Source organism: Sturnira hondurensis, unplaced genomic scaffold (assembly GCF_014824575.4).
Source record: "Sturnira hondurensis isolate 20B ecotype Veracruz unplaced genomic scaffold, ASM1482457v3 Scaffold0016684, whole genome shotgun sequence".
NCBI classification, from domain to species: domain Eukaryota; kingdom Metazoa; phylum Chordata; class Mammalia; order Chiroptera; family Phyllostomidae; genus Sturnira; species Sturnira hondurensis.
The window spans coordinates 1,172,670-1,197,290 of NW_028089315.1; the positions used below are offsets into that span (position 1 = coordinate 1,172,670).

A 24,621-nucleotide genomic window follows, 5' to 3' on the forward strand; every position below is an offset into this window, starting at 1 on the left:
TAACATAGGAATCTAATCCTTTCCATTGCAGAATCAAATACTCAATTTTATTTGGCTGCTAAAGAGAAATGGGATCAGGGATGTATTATTCAGTTTTCTAGAGAAAGATAATTGATGATAAATGATTGATAGAAAGATAGATGATAGATCAGTAGATAGATAGATAGATAGATAGATAGAGCAAAGAATATATGTTATAAGGTATTGGCTCATGTGATTATGGAGGCTGAGCAATCCTAAGATTTCTAATTGGCAAACTGGAGACTCAGGCATGCTGACTGCATAGTCCCAGTCAAAATTCTCAGAGCCAGGAAAATGGATTGTGGAAATTGCAATCTGAGTCCCAGTCTGATGGCAAGAAAAGATACTTGTCTGAGCTCAGAAACAGTCAGAAAGAGTGGATTCATCCTAACTCAGCCTTTATGGTCTACACAGGCTTTCAACAGATTAGACGAGGCCCACCTACATCTGAGAGGGTACTCTGCTTTATTCAGCCTCCTGATTTAAATGTTAACCTCATCCCTAAACACCCTCACATACACATCACAAATAATGTCTAGCCAAGTATCTGGTCACACCCTGACCCTGTCAAGCTGGCACAATTAACAATCACAAGAGATAAGAATTCACGCTGCACCAATGAGAGAGATCATAAAACTGAGGTCTTATTGTTCATTGAACTTGGAGGACTGATACCAGTTTTACTAGCAATGTGAATGATACAGGATATTATCTTCTGTTGGGTGTTTTTTCTTAAGACACTAATTGGAATGACAAGTCTTTCTAGTATACAGTAAATCAGACAAAGATACTGGTGGCTTAAAAATAAACATGTACTAGTCTAATATACACTGGTATTTAACCTTGTTCCAGTAAAGATAATGTTTCTTCTTTGATAGTGTTTATTAGTAGAATTGTAACGGTGTGGAACTGTAACCCCCTCCACAATTCTTTTGGCATTGTTTCTATAAGCGCTGATTCTGAATAATGCTGTTTGTGTATAGTAGCTTGTAGATAAACAGCATGTTTCTGTAAGAATCCTAGGAACGAATTTCATAAGAAACAGACTCTGACCTTCAGCCATCCTAGCTCTGGAAAATTTTCTGACCTTCACATGTAAAACCAGGAAGACAGAAACCAGTATGATGCACACCAGAACTTTGCTTGACCAATTTCGAGATTCTTATCAGAATGGATTGTGCTGGTCTGCACATAGAGAACTTTTCAACTCCCTCCCCTTGATCTCTTTGCTCTACTCCCCGCCCCCCCCCCTCCTTATAAAAACCTCTGCTTGCACTGCGATGTCAAGATTGGATCTGAGACAAGGGTCTCTCATCTTCTCAGATTGCTGACATCTGAATAAACCCCTTTCCTTTTCACCAGTGCCTGCCTCATGAGTTTGGCTTTCAAAGCAGCAGGGTGCTGGATTTGCATTTGCTTAAAGAAATAGAGTACCTGTTATCATTTGTAGCATTGTCATTAAATCATTATTACATGAAAATTATCACACGGTGAATGCTAGTTCAACTTATCTAATTTCTATGACCCTTCCATTCTTTTACAGAAGAAGAGGGAAAAAAACCACTTTGGATTCTGATGAATTACATTAAAAAATAAAATCTCATCAACTGCATTTTACTTATTTTTTAAATATTTTATTTATTTATTTTTAGAGGGGAAGGGAAGGAGAGAGGGTGAGATATATCAATGTATGGTTGCCTCTCATGCATCCCCTGCTGGGAACTGGTTGCAACCCAGGCATGTGCCCTGACTGGGAATCGAACCGCGATCCTTTGGTTCGCAGGCCCTGGCTCAATCCACTGAGCTACACCAGCCAGGGCTGCATTTTAAATCATTGCTTAGGTGAGCTTTTCCTTGGGAAGGTTTTCAAAGGATAACTTTACCCTTCTGTATCAATTATTCCCCAATGAACTGATTTTCTATTAGTTGTATTTATAAAAATGTTCTTCTGGACTCTTGCACAGTTTCTCTTTAATCATTAAAACTATTAAAACCTACCAGAAGGCATTGTTTCAAACATGTTTATAATACTGTTTTAGATATTCAGAAATTATGTAGTTTATCAATTTAGTTCTACCAGAATATTTCATGTAAATATATTACATAAGAGTCTAGGAAATACTCATCAGCTATTAATGCCAGAAGATTATTGTTACCTATCAATATAACTCCCAGGGGTATTATCCAATCACTAAATGCATACATTTAACAGGTATGGAGTGCTTTCCAACATTCATCTTTCTCAATGTTTTATTCAAAATGAACAACATGCCATTTATTTGCTGAATATAAAGTTGGTTTACAGTGATGTCCGCAACGCGGTGCTGTAGGATGTCTCCCCTTTCGGTCTTCCCTTTTTACAAATAAAAATCAGAATCCATCCACGGACAAAGGACCTCTGTGGTAATTGCAGGATCCAGCATAAGCCAAGGGATCTGGAAGTAATACCACCCACCTGCACACTGGGCACTCAGGCCAGTCTCTCTTGGGGGTATGGAACTAACTGAAGCCGACAAACTGTCCCCAAGCCCTCTAGGCAATGGTGTGGGCAGACCTGGGGAATGCTGGCTTGGGTAGAGAGCCATGGATGAGAAAGCCTTTGTTATTGAAAGTCCAGCCTGCCTGAGGAGAGATTCCAGCACTCTGTTTGCAATAACAACAACAAACATAGTACAAATTTAAAATCTGAAAGCATTAAAGAGTGTAAGACCAACTTGGTCGGTGCCTAACTAGCTGGCGGAACTTCTGCACGGGAGAGGAAGAGCAGTCAGCAGCTGCCTGGCTACCCCATTTGTATCAGATGCTGCAGATGCTGTGGGGAAGAAATGTGTTTGTCCCCAAAACACCCAGATTACAGAGGAAGGACCTCTACCTCCATGACTCAGGGGAGGAAGCATGTTTGGAAAGAGACAGATAAGAACATCCAAGGGCATTAAAAAAATGCAGTTCTTGCTAACTCTGTTCAGGACTCCAGCAGGAAACCTGCCCACAGGCCACTTGGAGAACATCATGAAATACCCCCTCCCAGTTGTCCTGTGGGCACCCCTAACACCCCAGGTGCTAAGTCCACACCACTCCCCACGCTGTGACCAACTCTTTGTGTGCCCCACTCCCCGGTGTAAGGGTGAGAGAGAATGCTGGTAAACAAAATGTGCTCAGAAATTCATGCCAAGGACTGTGAGCAAGGATAAAACCACAAACTTGACTGTGGCGCTGTCTTCTGGAAAAACACGAGGTTTCCTGCAGCCAGCCTGGTGAGTTGCAACCAGAGAAAATATACAAGTTTAAGAATTCAGCTGCAGAGATAGCAAAAAGGCTGGAACATGTACATTTATGAACTATAGAAATGACTCTTGAAAGTATAGTCTTGGAGCAGGTATGTTTAAACAAGGTTACAGAAAGTCCCAAAATGTAAACAGGACCACCAACAAAAAAAAACCCTCCAATCCATTAATAATTACAAAAAAATTTGAGATGTCTAATACCTCAAAATGCAAAAGCAGCAACACAACACTCCAAGGAAGATGAAGAATCAAAGGGACCTGTCATCACCAAAAGATAACAACCTGCAGTAATCCAACTCAAAAACACAGCAACTGGTGATTTACCTGACAAAGGGCTCAGAGTAATTGTGTCAGGGAACCTAAATAAATAGCAACAGAAAGAAACACAGAAAGACAATATAATAAAATCACAAAACAATAGACAAAATGAAAAATTTAATGGATAGAAGTTATCAAAACGAAACAAACAGAAATTCTGGAGTTGAATAATTCAATAAACAAAGTAAAATGTAATAGATAGCACCTACAATAGAATAAACATATTAAATAAGGTACCTTTAAATAAAAACGCACATAAAATAAGGTTACGCATTGATCAGTCAATGAAAATGTAACCCGAGGCTCACAAGAATCTAGCCCTGTATTCCCCTAGCAAGGTAATAGTCTTGATTCCCCCAGGAGCAGTGATTCAGTATTTGTTAATTATTTGTGGTAAATTTCTAGAATATTACTACCATGGATATTGAAAAGCAGCTATATTTATACGAAACTATGAACACCATGTTTCTGTGAGAATATACAGCCAAGTAAGATTAGGAAGGATAAATGTTCACTGCTTGGAGCCGAGTTTGAAGTTTTTAGGTTGGTTTAAATAGCTATGGGTTATAAAATATAAGATATCTGGGCAGTTAACTGATACCCACTCACCTTTTATATTCTAATTTCTCATATGCATATTTTTGAAAAATTAACTTTAGAGAGCAAGGAAGGAGGGGAGAGAGAGCGAGACATGGAGACAAGGGACTAAACCCACAACCTTAGTGTATTGGGACAAAGCTCAAACCAACTGAGCTACCAGTCCAGGGCCTCTACGGCAGCTCTTTAAAATGAGGATTTTCTTGCACTGACTTTCTTTAACTCTTACATTTGCTTTATCTATGCATTTTCTGTATTCCCCCATAGCTGAATAAAATCATTTGTCAAAGAACACATGAACTGAATAACTAAGTCATACCCTCAGGCAGCTGCCCAATCTGATAACCATCCCATGCATAAAATGCCCTTCAGAAAACCAAATTTATATGTGTGAGACTTGTTGAAATGTTGAAGGACACAGACCATGGCCATCTGCATGGCGGATGTGTCCTGAAAGCTGTGAATGATGTACAGGGCCATGCATTGTAATAAACTGCCTGAATGTCATGGGAAGATTTCAACCTCCACATAACCCAAAATGCACAGAGCCCAGTGTGCCATGTCACCCGTAATGAGAATAGGTAAGGGTAATGTGTGTGTGTTTATAGTTAGGTAATACATGTGGTAAATACAGATGTTCATTTATATATACATATATGCATATTTCTGTTGGGTCTACGTAAGGAAAATTAATGAAATAGGATTCTGAAATCAACTAGTTTTTAAAACCATTTTGTGTATTCCAATTCTATTTTGCATCTGTGCATGTAGTATAGGCTGTTTTGTCAGAGCCCTTTTCAAATCTCTAGACTTTTCATATTAATACAAGATGCCTTATCTTCTTTTTTCCATAGGTATTTATATTATATTAGTTTCAAATATTCCAAACCCTAGCTCAGACCTGAATGGGCCCACCATTTAAGAGGTACATTATGGATGTATTGTTATAGACTAATTATGAACCCATTTTAATTTTGATCTAACCCATGACACAGTTATTTTCTTTAGCAAAAAAGAAAGATCTCTAATGAAAAATCTGAGTCTGTATTATTAGATATCTGGAAACAAATTGGCGCCATTCAGTTTTAAAATGAAATAACTTGAAAATCAAGTCATAGCTATATACAAATGATAGAATTTTCACAAAAGAGAACAATATTATTTGGGACAGATGTTACCTTAAAATATATATAAATGTTGCCTTGGAAGCCCCTTAGTTAATAACATCTCCATTTAACCCATCCCCCAATGGTCTTTCAGTGTTGTATGTGCTATCAGCTCTCTCCTCTCACTCCATTCTCTGTAAGCCAAACAAAAAGAGGTCCATGTTCAAAAACGGTGTAGGGAAATGCTAAGTCAGGGATGGTTTAGGAGAAACTGATACATGTGTAAGTGAAATGTAGCTAGAGCTTGAGGACCGGATACTTGAGCTGTAAGAACACATTGTCCAAAGACCTACAGCTAAGACCAAACAACAGTAATTCTATAGCCAAGATCAATAAGAAATAAAAAGTCAAACATCAAATCCTGGTAGCATATGCACCATTAAATTTTGTTGTTATTGTTTTAATCCAAATGAAAATATGTGACCATCTTGCCAACTCTTGTCACAGGATGGCTTTCTACTCAACTACTTGTATGGGCTCTGAAGAAACTCCCGGCTTGCTTTCTCCTCTGGTAGATGGGGCATCCGTTGTCTTCAGCTCTCTTACTTAAGCTTGCCACTTGTGTGTAATTACCCAACTGGATTTCATTGATCTCTCTGAAGTGGTTTTTCATTTTAAAATAAAGTAATTCACTCTCACATGCAATATAAATTATAGGTTATGGGTAACTCAATACATCGGGTTTTTTTTTAAAGGAGGAACAACATATACATTTTCTCTGCAGGAGCTAAGATGCTAATGGTCATAAATTGGTCCAAATATGTTTCAGACTGAATCTGGGCCTTCTACTTCTCTAACCCAAAGTGAGAAACATGATGTTGGAAATTTCAGACTTTATAAGAGCTTTTCTGTAAGGTTTGCAAGTGTTATCTTGAATCACTTCAGGTCTGTGGTTGTGGGCAGCTGCCCACTCTCTTCCTTTGTGCAGTAAAAGGCTGGTTTTGTGCTGGAACAGTTTTGGTGTGTTGCTATTGAAATGAGAATTCATGGTTTTTCTTTTATTTTCCTTTCAGCTCACCCCAGTTGGCACCACGATATTTACGGGATTTTCGGGAGACAATGGAGCTACAGATATAGATGATGGCCCAAATGGACAGATAGAATATGTTATTCAATATAATCCAGATGACCCAGTAAGTAAATATCTACTTGCAATGAAACTTCTCAGTGAGGAATAAAATCAAGGCATACTTTACCTAGTATTTATTGTATTAGTCTAGTACTCAGCTCCTGGAATCACACTAATAATAATAGTATAATTAAAAGTTATCTCAAAATTGCATTATTTTTTAACATTTTATTTATTTATTTATCTTTAGAGGGGAAGGAGAGAGGGAGAGAAATATCAATGTATGTTTGCCTTTTGTGCGTCCCCTGCTGGTAGTTAGCCTGCAAGGAACCGGCCTGCAACCCAGGCATGTGCCCTGACTGGGAATTGAACCACGATCCTCTGGTTCGCAGGCCTGCGCTCAATCCACTGAGCTACACCAGCCAGGGCTCAAAACTGCATTCTTTTAAATGTGTGATATACATAGAACAGGTAATTTTTTACGGTATTCGTAGGTAAGAGTTTAAAATGCATTTTAGGTATAATGTGTAATTTTTACTAAATTTTCATTATGTTTGTGGACTCCTAAGCATTCTAAGTAAATCATTGGGCATAACCAATGTAATTCATTTGCTTTATGAAATGTAGAAATTATCACCACTGTTGCCACTCCCCCACCAGTGACACCTAAGGTAGAGAAAAGGACAAAGCCTCCAGGTAGGGGTTCTTTAGAGTGTTAAATTATGCTTCCAGTGATATATCATATTTAACACAGATAAAATCAGAGTTGTTTTGTTGAAGCCAAAGCCGGAAGTCCTCCCTGCCATCTTTTCTTCCTCTTTTCCCAAGACAGCTGCTTAGAATATCATGAGCTCCCCAAGGCATAGTTGTAAAATCACTTCTTAAGTGAGTTTTGTAAATGAATGCTTCTCCTTTCTGTTACTTAGGAATATAAAAAGTAGTAAGAAAATACTATGTCTTTATTTTTAAATCATGTATTTCTTATATGATCTTTAAACAACCAAACAGAAATTACTATGGTTATGTTATAGAGACTAAGAATTCAAAATAAGATCTACCTCATAAATTTATTGTGAAAATTAAGTGAAGTGTAAATAAATTTTCTCATTTTATTCTCACAGATCAATTGGTTATTAGTAATATCTCTGTCGCATAGGAGAGAAAACAGGCTCCTAGACAAGAGCTGCCTGGTATCATGCAGCCACTTCCCAGCTAGGAAGTCGGAACTCTGATTTCAGAGCAGCATGCGTTCCACTCTTTCTCTGTTGCTTTTTTTTAAAGATTTTATTTATTTATTTATTTTAGAGGGGAAGGAGAGAGGGAGAGAAACATCAATGTATGGTTGACTTTTGTGCATCCCCTGCTGGTAGTTAGCCTGCAAGGAACTGGTTTGCAGCCCAGACATGTGCCCTGACTGGGAATCGAACCGCGATCGTCTGGTTCGCAGGCCCGCGCTCAATCCACTGAGCTACGCCAGCCAGGGCCTTCTGTTACATTTTTATAAAATAGTTGTGTCAAAATTTTCCACAGAAAATGGATAAATAATTAAAAAAACACTTCTCCTCCAAAAAAAATATATGTCTCTACATGTTTGTAGTCAAAGGCAATGGCCCCAAGAGATGGGGAATTAATGAGAAAGGGACAGAGAAGGACAATAAGGAAGAACATGAAATGCAAAGGAAAAGATCAAAGAAACAGCCTAGAATCAAAGGTGTGAGAAAGAGGTTTTCTTTAAAAGTAGACACAGCTGACTGTACATTCTATGACCAACCCATTGATTTTCTTTACTATTCATGTTTTTTTTTAAGAATGAATTATGTGTGTGTGGCCATGCTCCTAGCTTACACTTTATGAAGGTCATTTCCTAATCCTTACTCCTTAAACTGTAAAAATGAAACCTTCCAGCCAAATACAGAATGGCCAAACCATATAGATTAGGGAAACATTTATTACATTGCATTCAGAAAACTGTTCAAGGTTTAGATATAGTATGAGACAAAATTTATTACTTAAAAAGAGAAGCTATCTCTTTGACATTTTGCGAGGCTGAAAGTCCTTGTTGACTGCATAGTAATTCCTTGTGAATGGTTTTCCCTTTCATAGGTTTATGGGCTCCACATCAAATACATTATATACCTTTTAGTGCCTGCAGATTGGATAAGCCAATCAGCCACATGCAGTTTCCAAATTATGAAAATAAAAACAAAAATGTACTTTAGCAAGCTAGCGCTATGGTGGAATAGAGAAAGACATTCTCTGGGCATGGTTCTAATTTAATGAGACAAAATAAGATATCATGGCAGCATTTAATGTAGGGTCTATTAGAGGAGAAATCATTAACCAAGGCACATCCTTACAGGGAGAATTTGTCTTTAGTCATCATAGAAACTTAGTGTAAACCTCGGTACCAGTNTCAGCTCCTGGAATCACACTAGTAATAATAGTATAATTAAAAGTTATCTCAAAATTGCATTCTTTTTTTAACATTTTATTTATTTATTTATCTTTAGAGGGGAAGGAGAAAGGGAGAGAAATATCAATGTATGGTTGCCTCTCATGAGTCCCCTGCTGGGAACTGGCCTGCAACCCAGGCATGTGCCCTGACTGGGAATCGAACCACGATCCTCTGGTTCGCAGGCCCTGGCTCAATCCACTGAGCTACACCAGCCAGGGCTCAAAATTGCATTCTTTTAAATGTGTGATATACATAGAACAGGTAATTTTTTATGGTATTCGTAGGTAAGAGTTTAAAATGCATTTTAGGTATAATGTGTAATTTTTGCTAAATTTTCATTATATTTGTGGACTCCTAAGCATTCTAAGTAAATCATTGGGCATAACCAATGTAATTCATTTGCTTTATGAAATGTAGAAATTATCAGCACTGTTGCCACTCCCCCACCAGTGACACCTAAGGTAGAGAAAAGGACAAAGCCTCCAGGTAGGGGTTCTTTAGAGTGTTAAATTATGCTTCCAGTGATATATCATATTTAACACAGATAAAATCAGAGTTGTTTTGTTGAAGCCAAAGCTGGAAGTCCTCCCTGCCATCTTTTCTTCCTCTTTTCCCAAGACAGCTGCTCAGAACATCATGAGCTCCCCAAGGCATAGTTGTAAAATCACTTCTTAAGCCAGTTTTCTAAATGAATGCTTCTCCTTTCTGTTACTTAGGAATATAAAAAGTAGTAAGAAAATACTATGTCTTTATTTTTAAATCATGTATTTCTTATATGAACTTTAAACAACCAAACAGAAATTACTATGGTTATGTTATAGAGACTAAGAATTCAAAATAAGATCTACCTCAAATAAATTCATTGTGAAAATTAAGTGAAGTGTAAATAAATTTTCTCATTTTATTCCCACAAATCAATTGGTTATTAGTAGTATCTCTATCGCATAGGAGAGAAAACAGGCTCCTAGGCAGCTTGCCTGGTATCACGCAGCCACTTCCCAGCTAGGAAGTCGGAACTCTGATTTCAGAGCAGCATGCGTTCCACTCTTTCTCTGTTACATTTTTTTTAAAGATTTTATTTATTTTTAGAGGGGAAGGAGAGAGGGAGAGAAACATCAATGTATGGTTGCCTTTTGTGCATCCCCTGCTGGTAGTTAGCCTGCAAGGAACTGGTTTGCAGCCCAGACATGTGCCCTGACTGGGAATCGAACCGCGATCGTCTGGTTCGCAGGCCCGCGCTCAATCCACTGAGCTACGCCAGCCAGGGCCTTCTGTTACATTTTTATAAAATAGTTGTGTTAAAATTTTCCACAGAAAATGGAGAAATAATTTAAAAAAACACTTCTCCTCCAAAAAAATATATGTCTCTACATGTTTGTAGTCAAAGGCAATGGCCCCAAGAGATGAGGAAGTAATGAGAAAGGGACAGAGAAGGACAATAAGGAAGAACATGAAATGCAAAGGAAAAGATCAAAGAAACAGCCTAGAATCAAAGGTGTGAGAAACAGGTTTTCTTTAAAAATAGACACAGCTGACTGCACATTCTATGACCAACCCATTGATTTTCTTTACTATTCATGGTTTTTTTTTAAGAATGAATTATGTGTGTGTGCCATGCTCCTAGCTTACACTTTATGAAGGTCATTTCCTAATCCTTACTCCTTAAACTGTAAAAATGAAACCTTCCAGCCAAATACAGAATGGCCAAACCATATAGATTAGGGAAACATTTATTACATTGCATTCAGAAAACTGTTCAAGGTTTAGATATAGTATGAGACAAAATTTATTACTTAAAAAGAGAAGCTATCTCTTTGACATTTTGCGAGGCTGAAAGTCCTTGTTGACTGCATAGTAATTCCTTGTGAATGGTTTTCCCTTTCATAGGTTTATGGGCTCCACATCAAATACATTATATACCTTTTAGTGCCTGCAGATTGGATAAGCCAATCAGCCACATGCAGTTTCCAAATTATGAAAATAAAAACAAAAATGTACTTTAGCAAGCTAGCGCTATGGTGGAATAGAGAAAGACATTCTCTGGGCATGGTTCTAATTTAATGAGACAAAATAAGATATCATGGCAGCATTTAATGTAGGGTCTATTAGAGGAGAAATCATTAACCAAGGCACATCCTTACAGGGAGAATTTGTCTTTAGTCATCATAGAAACTTAGTGTAAACCTCGGTACCAGTTTTTTTTCTCTTGTTAAGATCTATGAGAGAGAAATAACTGATGGTTTTAATATTCTGCCACTGTTCAATTCTGCCATTGTCTATATTGATAGCAATATAATATTCTCCTACTAATTTATTAATGTCAAAAATTATAATACTACAAGCATATTTTACCTGCAAATATGGCCACGTCTGGCTTTTGCAATCACAATTATAATTTCTTTCAAATTAATTTTATACTGTAGGGTAAGTTGTAAAAAGTGTAGATTGCTCTATTACTTGAAACAATTTCTGTTATGTTATTCATTAGCAGAAATCACAAATTAGTGACCTGGATTGGACTTCAATCACAAACATTGTGTTTGGCCACAAGTTATTTTAAATATTTTTTTAGCCAATTTCACATCCATATGTTGGTTTTTCTTCTCTCTTAAATAAAAATATGACAGCACCAGTCCTGATTTCCAACAAGACAACCATCAGCTCGAGTTGAACTGCCCCACGCTCAAGAGGAATGAATCCTACTGCTCAGACGATAAGTGTACAGCTGTTTGTAGCCCAAGGCGCTTCACTGATTTACAGAATCTGCTTTATCCTTGTAGAAATTTGCAAACATCGCTTCTGCCTTACAGTGATACATCGTCTTTTGAGTCAGTTCTTCCCATCAGTTTGAGCATTGGCCTTCAGTGTTTCTCATAAGAGAAGTCAATAGAAATTTGAATCATGTTTCCCAGTATGTAATGTGTCACTTTTCTCTAGCTGTTTTCAAGATTTTCTTTTAATCTTGACCATTTGGCACCTTAACTGTGGAATGTGAAAAAATATTATTTTTTGTAAGTATCTATTTTGGGGTGGATTATTGAACTTCTCCAATCTCTAAATTTCTTTTTCACCAGTGTAAGAAATCATCAATCATCGTTTGTTTAATATTTTCATGCCTATGTCTTTGATCCTTTTTCCTCTGAGACTCCAACTACAAGAATGGTAGGAATTTAAATATTGTTCCACAGATACAGGCTCTGTTCAAATATTCTCACTATATTTTAATGACTTATCTGTAACTATTTTCTTTTGATCTGTGCTCAAGGTTATAGTCTTCTCTGTCATCTGCATTCTATTCTTAAACCTATTCAGTGGTACTTTTTTTAACTTCAGAGAGTATAATCATGTCTTCATTTTCCACATTTTTACAGTTTGTATTTCTTGGCTGTGATTTATTTTTACATCTCTTAGCACAGGTATAGTTATGTACAGCTGATTTAAAATCCTTGTCTGCTTGTTCTAACGTTGGTCTTCCTTGATTACTTTCCCCTTTTGAAAAGAGACCGCATTTCCTGACTCATCATATATCAAGTTGTTTTGGACTCTATCCTGGACATTGTAAATGTTACATTGTGGAGAGATTCTTGATTTCATTTTATTCTGCTGAGAAGATTTTTTCTTTGCTTTATCTTCACAGAAAACTTAATTTGATTTAAACTGAAAACTCTCTTCGGTGAAGCTCAAATCTCAATTCAGTACATATTTTCTCTTAGATTATTTGTTTGTCATCTGTTCCATGCAGATGTAGCTTAAAGATCAACTAAAGATTTGGAGATACATTTTTATTTTTGTTTTTCATTTTTTATTGAATTTATTGGGGTGACATTGTTTAATAAAATTATACAGGTTTCAGGTGAATAATTCTATAATACAGTATCTGTATATTGTATAGTGCGTTACTCACCCAAGGTCTCTCCTTCCATCCCCATTTATCTCCTTTTTAACCCTCTTCTACCTTCCCCTCCCCCACAGTCTCTCTCCCTTTGGTAATCACCCTACTGTTGTCTGTCTCTATGAGGTTTTCTTTTTAGCTTAATCTCATCACCTTTATCACAGCCCTGAAAATACCCAACCCCAACAGCTGTCAGTCTGTTTTCTGTATCTATGAGTCTGTTTCTATTGTGTTTATATTTTTAGCTCATTAGATTCCATATATAAGTGAAATTACATGGTATTTGTCTTTTTCTGACTAGTTTATTTCACTTAGCATAATACTATCCATGTCCATCCATGCTGCTGCAAAAGGTAAGAGTTCCTTCCTTTTTCTGGATGAGTAGTATTTCATTCTGCAAATGTCCCATAGTTGTTTTATCCGCTCACCTACCAGTGGGAACTTGGACTGCTTCCACATCTTGACTATTGCAAATAAGGCTGCAATGAACACAGGAGTTCATATATTCTTTCAAATCAGTGTTTTGGGTTTCTTGTGATATATTCCTAAAAGGTGAATCACTGATCATAAAGAAGTTAGAGTTTTAATTTTTTGAGAAAATCCCATACTGTTTTCCATAGTGGTTGCACCTGTCTGAATTCCTACCAACAGGGCAGGTGGGTTTTCTTTTCTCCATTCTTCACCAACACTTGTTGCTTATTGATTCATTGCTGATAGTCATTCTGACAAATGTGAGGTGATATCTCATTGCGATTTTAATTTGCATTCCTCTGATGATTAGCAACTTTGAGAATCTTTTCATATGTCTATTGGCCATCTGTATGTCCTCTTTGGAGAGGTCTTTATTCAGATCATTTGCACACTTATAATTGTATTTGTATGTGTGTGTGTTGAGTTGTATAAGTTTTTGGTAAATTTGGATATTAATAGCTTGTCAGATGTATCATTGCTGAGTGTAATATTCACCTACTCCACCACCATCTTGAATCTCAGATTTGGACATAGTTTATAAGAGCAATTTTGTTCTCTTCTTTCTGGCTCTCTCTTTCCCAATATTTCCACCTCACTCTCTATCAGTTTTAGTTGTACGGAAAATCTTTCTTTACCAACTTCCTTCAGGACAGAAAGACTTCAGTATTTCTATCAGAGTTGTAACTGTTTCCTTAAAGTACTAAATTGAGGATTCCCTTAGGCTAACTACCATCAAACAGGAAAAGCATACATATTGTCTCTTCTTTCAAGTGTCTATCTCCTTCTGAGTGCCTGCTTTGCTTATCTCTTCAGGAATATCAAGTATTTTTTGTCAATTTGCCTTTTGTATTTTGTCTATAGTTTACAGGTGTCATTAATGGAAAGACTGAGTTGAAATACGAGTTAATCAGCTACACAGAAGCAGAACAATGAATTCCAAACAAATTCCTTTCTTCAATATATCTTTAGAAAACTAGTATTTTTACTCATTTTTGCTTCTAAATTATCCTGACTTTTCTAAAAATTGAGCAATAGCATCAATGATGGAAATATTTCCAAGTTTTAACAACAACAAAAGAGAATATACATTTATTTCATCAAAGATTATGTAGCTACAATGATAAACTGTCAGCTAATTTGCCCTCAGCACTAGTCTATAACCAGAAGCACTGACATTTCAAATCTACCTAAGGCTGTTTTCTGTATTAAAAAGGGAGAAATTGGAGAAAGCATTGAGAAAGTCAGAAACTTGGATTGTCTATTCATAAGTCTTTTCAATATGAGAACGCATGTGAAGATACCATCTCATGTGTTTCTCAATACCAGGGAAATATAAAATGTAGTGCCACTTTAAATTATTCAGTTGAAGACTCAGAAGATGTAGTAATTATCCATTACCATTACTACATGTCACCACCAATCCTTTAGATATGTTTTAGGGAATAGCGCAATGTATTAGTTATCTATTTTTTAAATATGTGCTTATGGACTTTCAGAGAGAGAGGAATGGAAAAAAGAGAGAGAGGGGGAAAGATGAGCATGGATCAGGTGCCTCCTGTATGTACTGCACCTGGGGACTGATCATGCAACGTAGGTAGGCGCCCTGACCAGGAATAGAATCCATGACTTTTTGGTGTATGGGATGATGCTCCAACCAGTTGAGCCACACCAGCCAGGGCTAGTTGTCTATTTCTACAGACAAGCTATCACAAACTTACTAGCATGAAACAACACACACTCGTGTTCACAGTTTCTGTGCCTTACACTGTGGGCATAGCTTGCCTGGCCCTCTGCTTGGTCTCTCCCAAGGTTGTAATGTAAGAGATGGCCAGATTAGTTCTCCTAGGGAGGCTTCATCAAAGAAGAATTTCCTTGCAAGTAAATTCAGATTTCTGTCAGAATGATTTTCTTTGTGGTTGCAGGACAGAGGGCTTAGGCTTCTTGCTATCTGTTGGCCGGAGGCTGCTCGCCGCTCTTGCAGATGACTCTTAGTTCCTTGACTGCTTCTTTCATCAAAGCTGCAAGGAGAGTACTCAGAGCTAGTCTGTTTACAGGATGGGGCCTTATGTAACATGAGGCAATCATAAGAGTGACAGTTTAGCACCTACAATATGCTCTTGGTCAGAAGAAAGTCAGAGGTCCTGCCCACAGTCAAGGGGAAGGGATTACAAAACTGCAACGCTGCTTGTCATAAGTAGGGATAGAGGGGGCTCCCTTAAGAATCTGTCTGTCATTCCTAATCTAATCTTCAGCAAGATTATCATAATTGTTGAATGTCATGTAAACAGATCTACCTTGAAAAAGTATTTTTAAAAATTTAAATACATTTACAAAACAGAGAGGGAATGAAGTTTTATTCTGAACTTAATAGAAGCTAAACTGAAGATGTCATTTGAATTATTATTTTACACACATATATATGTGTGTATATGTGTGTATGTATATACATACAGATACATATAGATACAGATACAGATACAGATATAGATATATAGATGTGAGTCAACAATTATGGTAAGAGAAGTGGAATGAGAAAAAAGTCAACATTTTTACTATTCCACATTATAGAATTTCAATTATGGCCAAAATTTAGAACTCTTCAGCAAAACAAAGCACTTTTATTTAATCTAGGAACAACATCAAAATAATTAAAATTGACTTTTTATTTTCTTTATCATCCTTTTTATTTATTTTTATCTAAAATAAAGAAGGAACAAGTTTGGAGATAAGGAACTTCTGAACTGGTTTGGCGACATTGCAAGCAAAAGCATTCATGCTGTTTCCAAAAAGTTCTCATTCTTCCTCTCTTTGGAGACATGCCAGATTGTTTTGTTTTGTTTTCATGGGAGAAATTGCTTTCTTTGACTAATGAAATGTGAGCTCAAAGAATGAAGTGCGATTCCCCATTTCCCCTCCCACTGCTGCAGTGATTGGAGAAGAGCATGTGGAGGTGAAACATATACTAGCGGAGTCTCTGGGCGGGGCATCAGCAGAACCTCCGTGCTGAGATGTGTTAGTACAGATCTGTAGAGTGAGAAGTAAAAATTTCTTCTTGAAGCCATTATTTGGGAGTTTTGTTTCTATATCATGATCTATAATCTCTTAACAGATATATTCATACAAAATAACTGTAAATGCCTCATCATTAGAGTTTTCTAGACAGCAAACTATGAGGATTTGTACTATGCTCATCATAGTTATTGTGAAATACTAGTTTTTGTGCCTTCATGGTAATATAAAGCAAGGCTATCCATAATATGTTGAAGTAATTACATTTTTAAAATTAAATATAAGAGAAGAAAAACTTTTTAATACAGGTCAGAATTTGTCACTTCACGCTCTGCAGAAGTTTTTATTTTGGGGAGTTTATTTTACATGGAACAAATCAATTACAATGTGTATCATTCTGATGTTTTAAATTTTATTGTTAAGTCATATTAATAAACTATTCATACAATAGATCATCTCATCACTTTCCTTATCTATTTTTTTAAATGTCAGAATGATGGGATGTTTATTAAACATTTCAAGTATTTGGGCCTACGGGGTTAAAGAGGGAACTAATAACAAATTCCTTAAAGCAGTCCCCAGCAGACTAAAGAAGCTGCACAGTGTACTTATTATTAACTGCACTTGCCACTCAGAAAAATTTGAGGACATTTGAACAGCACACATAGGTAGCTTCTTTCTTGGAGGTATTAGAATGTTGTTTTAGTGTATGGCAATATTTTTTAGCAGATCCTAAGCAGATTGTTTTTCTTTTGTTATATGCTTGATTCCTTATAGCTTTGAGAGTATTGACAAAAAAATGATCCATACTTTTTTGTAATGTGTTAGCATTTCCTGTCAGGAATTTAAAACCACAGTTTAATATTAAAAGTTTTACAAATTATCATCTTGAAGCAGTTTTTCATATAAATCAAAGTCCAAATTTCAGATATTATTAAAATCTTTTGGGATAAGTAACATGCTATTGATTACTTTTAGGTAGATTGCTATTTTACAATTTAATAATGTTTTAACAGGTTGCATTATGTCCTGACAGTCTAATGGCCCAGTAAATTCATGACCAAATAAAATAATGACCCAACTATTCCTAATTTACAATGAAAACTCTTTTCATTGCAAGTCTCTAAGATATTAACTTTAGATCATGCATGCCTCTTAAGCCAACTAAAAACTTCTAAATGCAATTTCCTAGGGAATTGCTTAGAATTAAGTGGACTGAACTGCACTGCAACCTCTAAGGAGTGCATGTGTGTGTAGGAGGGAGAGACCATGTGCTCTTTTTACCCACTCACTTTGCACTTAAGATAAATGGGTTGGGGGAGTAACCCAACCAATCCCAACCAAGCTATAGGTGGATCAGCAGCTAAAGGCATGGTGGCATGATTTAATCAGGGACAAGCTTAAGGCTGACAACAGACTGACCAGAACACAGGGTTTGTGCTATTTCCAGGAACTGAAAAATAAAGGCACAGTAACATTAATGTGGACAACTGGAGAAAACCTTGTAGGGGGAAGGGAAAGAAAAGTGGTGATAGAGGAGAGGAAGGTGGGGGAAAGTTGGGAGGGGAAAGAGAGAGAAAGAAAGAGATTAACTTCAAAATGATGGAGAAAAACAATAAGAAATTACAGCCTTTGAGAGATAGAGAAGTCTTCCTTGCTATCTAAATTCCTCCAATTCCCACCGTCAACAGTTACAGATGTGGTGAGGTATAGTCTCACCTTGGTTCTGTCCTGTCCTTAGATCACTAGCAGCTAACACCAAGCCAACTAATTAAACCAACATGTCTAGCTCTAAATTAAAGAAGAAATAAAATAGAACAGTCCACTATAATACAAAGGCATTCTATATCTAATAATTCATAAGCAACATAGATTATAAAATTGATACTTTCCCTGTTTCTGGCCACACAAGTATGTATAAAACAGCAAAATGAAAATCTCAGAAATCTATAAAATGTGGACTTAGCTAATAAGAATTAAGTTTAATTAAAAAAGCTCTTAAAAAGAAAATTTCTAATTACTAATTATATTGTTTGAAATAAATCTACACATGCTCATCAGAAATTTTCAACTAAAACAAGATAAACACCCATTAAGTTCCTTTGCTAGAAACATAAATATGAGAACATCCAGGCCATTGATTGATATTCTTGAAAAATCCATAAGGAAAAACAGAAAATGCATAAATAATAACTAATTAGAAAAAATAAAGTAATATCAGATCAAAAATGTAACACTAACTTGGGTGACAAAGAAGCTTTTACAAGTAGGATGTAAAAGATTTTTTACCTAGAGAGCTAAGAGATAAAATATTTAGGCAGAAGATAAGTAAGAGCAAATGCCAGATGGGAAGAGTCATGGCCAACGTGGAAAATGAAAGGGACTAGAGGATGAGGAAACATAGATAAGAGACCATCATGTATCAAAGTAATTTTAGTTCTAAGTCATAGAAAACTAAATTAAAAGGGGCCTAGCCAACAAGGTCATTTATTATCTTCTATAATAGGTTGTTCAGCATTTGTTCAGCATTTGTTCAGCAATAGAGAGACAATATATCCAGGCTATTTCTATTTTTTTGCACTGTCATCCTTAGTATATTATTTACTCCTACATTAATTCTATCAATAGCCCCAAATGGCTGCTGAACTTCCAAATTTTCTATCTGTATACCAGCATTTATGGGCAGAAAATGGAGCTTTCTCCCCTTCTTTCTCTCTTTTTACTATTAAGAAAAATTTGCCAAGTTACCTAGAATTATGCCTCATGTACATTTCCAAAACAAATCACTGGTAAGTAGAGTGGCATTACAATGGGTGGATTAGATTAATCGAGACTCATTCCAGCCCTGGCTGGTGTAGCTCAGTGGATTGAGTGCGGGCATCCGAACCACACGATCGTGGTTCGATTCCCAGTCAGGGCACGTGCCTCGGTTGCAGGCCAGTTCCTGGCAGGGGACTCACGAGAAGCAACTATACATTGATATTTCTCTCCTTCTCTCTTTCTCTTCCTCTCTAAACATAAATAAATAAAATCTTAAAAACAAAAGAATCATTCCAGTTAGGCACATAGCCTCCCCCAAAACTCAAAGCCACCAGTTATCTGAATTCATTTGGAGTTCTGAGTCCAGGGATGAGGTGTCTTTTTTGTAAGCAATTGACAGTATTTCATTATCTTCCATGTGAATACTAAAAATTATATATATATATATAAATTATATATATTATATATACAGATATATAGTATGTATGTATACACATGCCACACATATATGTACATATATATGAACATATGTAAATAATTATACTAACACATTGAGTTGTGTTTCACAGTATAAATGGAAATTATTAACTAAAGTTTCCCCATAATTAACTCATTTATATTAANGTAAGCAATTGACAGTATTTCATTATCTTCCATGTGAATACTAAAAATTATATATATATAAATTATATATATATTATATATGCAGATATATAGTATGTATGTATACACATGCCACACATATATGTACATATATATGAACATATGTAAATAATTATACTAACACATTGAGTTGTGTTTCACAGTATAAATGGAAATTATTAACTAAAGTTTCCCCATAATTAACTCATTTATATTAAATTAGTTTCTACACTCCCCTTGAAAAACTGGGAGTCACACTCATATAGATACAAGCAGCAATGTTTAAATAGGCAAATATTGAGAGAAAACATCAAATGCCTTTTTGTAAACTGTAAATATTATTCATGATACATTTTCTGTATTTGTATTTAAAAGTATTATTTTTAAAAAAATTTAAAGATTTTATTTATTTATCTTTAGAGGATAAGGGAAGGAGAGAGGGAGAGAAGCATCAATGTATGGCTGCCTCTCGTGGGTCCCCTGCTGGGAACTGGCCTGCAACCCACGCATGTGCCCTAACTGGGAGTCAAACCACAATCCTCTGGTTTGCAGGCCCGCACTCAATCTGCTGAGATACACCAGCCAGGTGTATCAATAATACTTTTTAGCGGGCTAAAAGTATTATTTTTTAAGTGGCTATATCCAAGAAAGATCTGCAGGATTATTTACATTACTGTGGAATAAATTATTTTAAAGTACACATTATCAAATGTGTACTCTGTGTGTGACTGCGTAGTGGAAAGAGAGGAGGTTAGAAAGAGAGGGGGAAAAGACGTAAGAGGGAGAGATCACATCTATAGATATTGAAGGTTAATTTGCCCACGATTCCTTGAATAAGCTTGAGGTGGGAGATTTGAGTCGGCTGTTTTCTAATTAAATCTCATTTCCTAAGTGACTCTCCTTGTGTCAGTTGAGGGTGTATACTTGCATACATTCACACTTGTGTCCTTCCCTTGCTCTTCTCCTACTTTTCTCCTCCTTCTTCCCTTCTCCCTCTTCTTCTCTCTCCCCCTTCTTTCTCTCCAGATTCTCCTTTACTTCCTCTTCTGCTGAAACAATCAGATGTAGATCCAAGCTAAGTATTTCACCTGGTGTCCACAACCACATGCACAATCACAACTATGCAACTCAACTAAACAGAAATTTTCTAATGCTGGAAGTAAAACTGATTTGTTGTGGCTATTGAGAGACTATTTTATCAATCTTCTAAATGACACTAAAACACAGGAGTGATGTAAGTTCATTGTAAGGATAAAACACTAATTTTATAAACTATATTCTCTAGAAGGTATGAATACACTGTCTTACACTGAAGAAAGGCATATTGGAGATTCCCCTTATGATATATATGCATGTTACCAGGAGGAAACTCAATTCCTGACAGGGTAGGAGCCAACTAATGATCAGCAGTTCTCAGATCTGAATTAAAAATAACCTATAACACAGATTCTTCTTTACATAATCAGTGTTTCAAGTTAATAGTTGTATTTAATTCTTGAAAATGCTGAGAATACAGAATGGGCACCAGTGTGGAAAGGGGGTATTACGTAGAAATCACACATTGAAATGTTTGAACACTTTGGTGATAAAAACACATACTGAAAAGATAATATAACAGGGAAGATTTTTATATCACTAGATTCAGGTTTAGAAGTAACCTAATAACATAAAAGAAAAACTAACACAAGGAGCACATTTCCTGTTTATCATGATCAAAGGCCTCTTATAAAACCCATTGATCAAAATGAGAAGTTTTGAGAAGTAAGAATATTACATCTGAAGTGTATACTCACATTCTATTTTCAGGTACTAAGCACGACCTCTGTAACTTTCAAGCAGACTAAACTACAAATTGAATTCCCTAATTCATCTTATATTCAAGTGCTTTTAAAATCCATATCTTTACCTATTTGCAGGCATCCAATGAAACCTTTGAAATTCCCCTCATGTTGACTGGAAATGTAGTGTTAAGGAAAAGGCTCAACTATGAAGATAAGACGCGCTACTTTGTCATCATTCAAGCTAATGTGAGTATTCGATTCCTCTTACTTTTCTCCAGTGAACATATGAAGAGTTTCTTTAAAATGTTAACAAGTTCTTAGAGTGCTCAGTATAATTTGCAGCCTCAACAGGAAAGCCCTGCCCCCAGTGTAGTTTACTGTATTTTTCTGCATGGGAAGTGGGAGGTAATGGGGCATGAAGATTGTTTCTGCTCATTGTAAACTTCACTCTCTGAATCACTTGTACCTATTCTTCAATAGTTGTTTTTTAGCTCATACTGAAATATTTCTCAAAACATGATCCACCAAACAAACGAAGCAGAACACCTTGGCACTGAACCTCACACCCTCTAACTACAACTTAGAGAGGGTAGAAGTGAAAGACCTGCATTTTTTATTCACATCTCAGGGGATTCCAAAGATACTGGATGTAGAGAACTTCCAGATTGGAAGTCTTTTCTCTCATAGCTTTGATTTATTGAATAATGGTTCACTAAAGATTAGCTACTATGGCCATAACCATGGCGTGAGGACAGTTACTTATATAACTTTGATATTTGTTATTATTAATAATTATGTTATTATTTTAATGAAATCCTTAGATTGATGTGGTTCAATGGTTGGTTTGAAAGCTCATGTGTATCACAAAGTTTGAGCTCCTTCTGTCTTTAAATTCTGCCCTTCCCTTGAAAATTCGTCGTTTTTCCAATGCTGTGTCTGCTGGGTGTTAATGAGCATTATAGGCATAAGCAAAACAACTGTATTTCAAGTTTGAGAGAAAGCAAAAGGAAAGAGTAGTAGCCCTAGGACTCTTTATGGCTGTTGATTTGGTTTCCTTTTATCTGAGAGGACACTTTCCCAGAATCCTTTCCCATTACAGAATGCATCAAATGAGTAAGCATAGAAGGAAGTTGAGGAAGTCTGTATGTGGTAAAGGGGAATGAGCCAATCATCTCTGAATGACAGCCAGTATGGCACACCAATGACCTAGGGGAAAAAAAGAAAAAACAAACAAATAAACAAATAACGTTGTCACTGAGAAGAATGGGGCATTTAAGGGAAAAACTAACAGAACTGGCCACAGATAGCTTTAAACACTGGAAAAGTCACATGGCAAGAGACAGGGCCATCCATGTTCTGAAGAGGTAGTGAGAACCCGGAAGCCATCTTCTGTGTGTAACTGCTTCTAGGCGATGTAATCGTACTCACACAGCAGAAGAGAGAGAGAGCAGGGAGTGACAAAAGGAAAGCCTCCTCCGTCAGCCATTCTGAACCGGGGTTTGCAGGCTCCCCGCCTTATTGGTGGTTTCCTTTTCTGTGGTTTCAGTTACCCTCCATCACCTACAGTCTGAAAATGTTAAAAGAAAAATTACAGAAATAAACAATGTATAAAATTTTATTGTGTGCCTTCCTCAGCAGTGTGATGTCATGTTGCCCCACTCTGTCCTGCCAAGGAAGTGAGTCACTCCTGTATCTAGAGTATCCATGCCATATATTCTGCCCACTCATTAGTCACTTACTAACCATCTAATTGTCACAGCAACACGGTGCTTATGACCAAGTAATTCTTATTTTATTTAGTAATGACCCCAAAGTCACTTCCATAACTTTTGTTACAGTATATTGTTTTAATTATTCTATTTTATTCTTGTTTTTTTTTGTTACTCTCATACTGTGCCTAATTCATCAATTAAACTTTATCAAAGGACCCATGGACAAAGACAATGGGGATGGAGAGGATTGAATGTGGGAGGTGGGGAGACAACTGTAACTGTAGGGATAACTGTAACTGAACAACAATAAGAATATTAAACATCAGCATTGATATGTATATAGAGGAAAAAACAGTATATACATGGTTTGGTAGCTAGCACCTGTGGTTTCAGGCATCCACAGGGGAGTATGGAATATATTGCACAGATAAGAGGTCAAAACCCCAAATCCAGCCAACTAAATTGGAAGATCTAATAGGCTTTATTACCGAGTTCAGGAAGCTGGCAACATCCCACCAACCAAGTAGAAGTTGGCTTGGAGAGGTTATGTAAAATGGAAGATTTTTATAGAAAAAAAGGTAAGGTAGAAGAGGTATTAGCCAAATAAAAGAAATAATCACATTTGACCAGGAGGACATCATCTTTCAGGGGGTGGTGCAGAAAGCCTAGGGTTTTATTACACAGAGTGTCTCTTCCTCCCTTGGAAAATGCAGAGGGCCCGAGTGACAGGTCACTCTCCTGGTGCTTGGCCAGAAAATTCCAGACTGGTTGATTAAGGTTATATTTCTGGTGAAGATAAAAACTGAAGTTAGGTCAAGTAGTAAGTAAACCTAGGTTTGGTATAATGGGCTTTAGCATAAGTGACATATTTTCAGCCCGTGGGTTTCTTTTTGAACAGGAATAACTTGTATATGTAACAAGGTACTATTAAATGGCCATTTTTCCCTTTCTTAGAGATATTTCATCAGAAAGGGGATACACACATATACATATACATATGGTCTAGATATGTGTGTATGTTTGGGTAGATGGAAATATAAATATAATTTTTAAAGCCAAATTTGTAGACTTTCATTGAATATTTATAAGGTTTGTTTTGTTTTCAAGTCAATGTGGGCTGTTTGGGTCTCCAGTGGAAAAAGCTAGAGAGAAAACTGTGAATATAGGAAAAGTAAAATCTATATGAAAGGGACCTCTCAGAATTTCCTCCAAACATTGAAATCTTTAAAAAAAAATTTCATGTAAGGGAATATGTGAACAAATGATACAATTTCCCTTTTCCGACTCAGGATCTCCAATAAAATTCACGAAAAATGTCAGATTGTTATGGTATGTATTTGAAAGCTGATTTTTACTGTTTTATTTAAAATGAGCTAACTTTTTAAAGAAATGTAAGCTAACAGAAATCTGAATTTCTGTCTAGTTTTAAGTGTTTATAAAGACA

General features: G+C 36.4%; 1 protein-coding gene across 2 annotated transcripts in view; it reads left to right on the plus strand.

Moving 5' to 3' along the window:
* Window positions 1–24,621, plus strand: part of PCDH15 (protocadherin related 15) — a 791,076-nt gene that overhangs the window by 364,272 nt on the left and 402,183 nt on the right. For both annotated transcript variants that reach the window (XM_037066919.1, XM_037066920.1), the window contains exons 6-7: window positions 6,400–6,519; window positions 21,601–21,711. In XM_037066919.1, coding sequence (XP_036922814.1) covers window positions 6,400–6,519; window positions 21,601–21,711 — 231 coding nt within the window. The remainder of the gene's footprint in view (window positions 1–6,399; window positions 6,520–21,600; window positions 21,712–24,621) is intronic.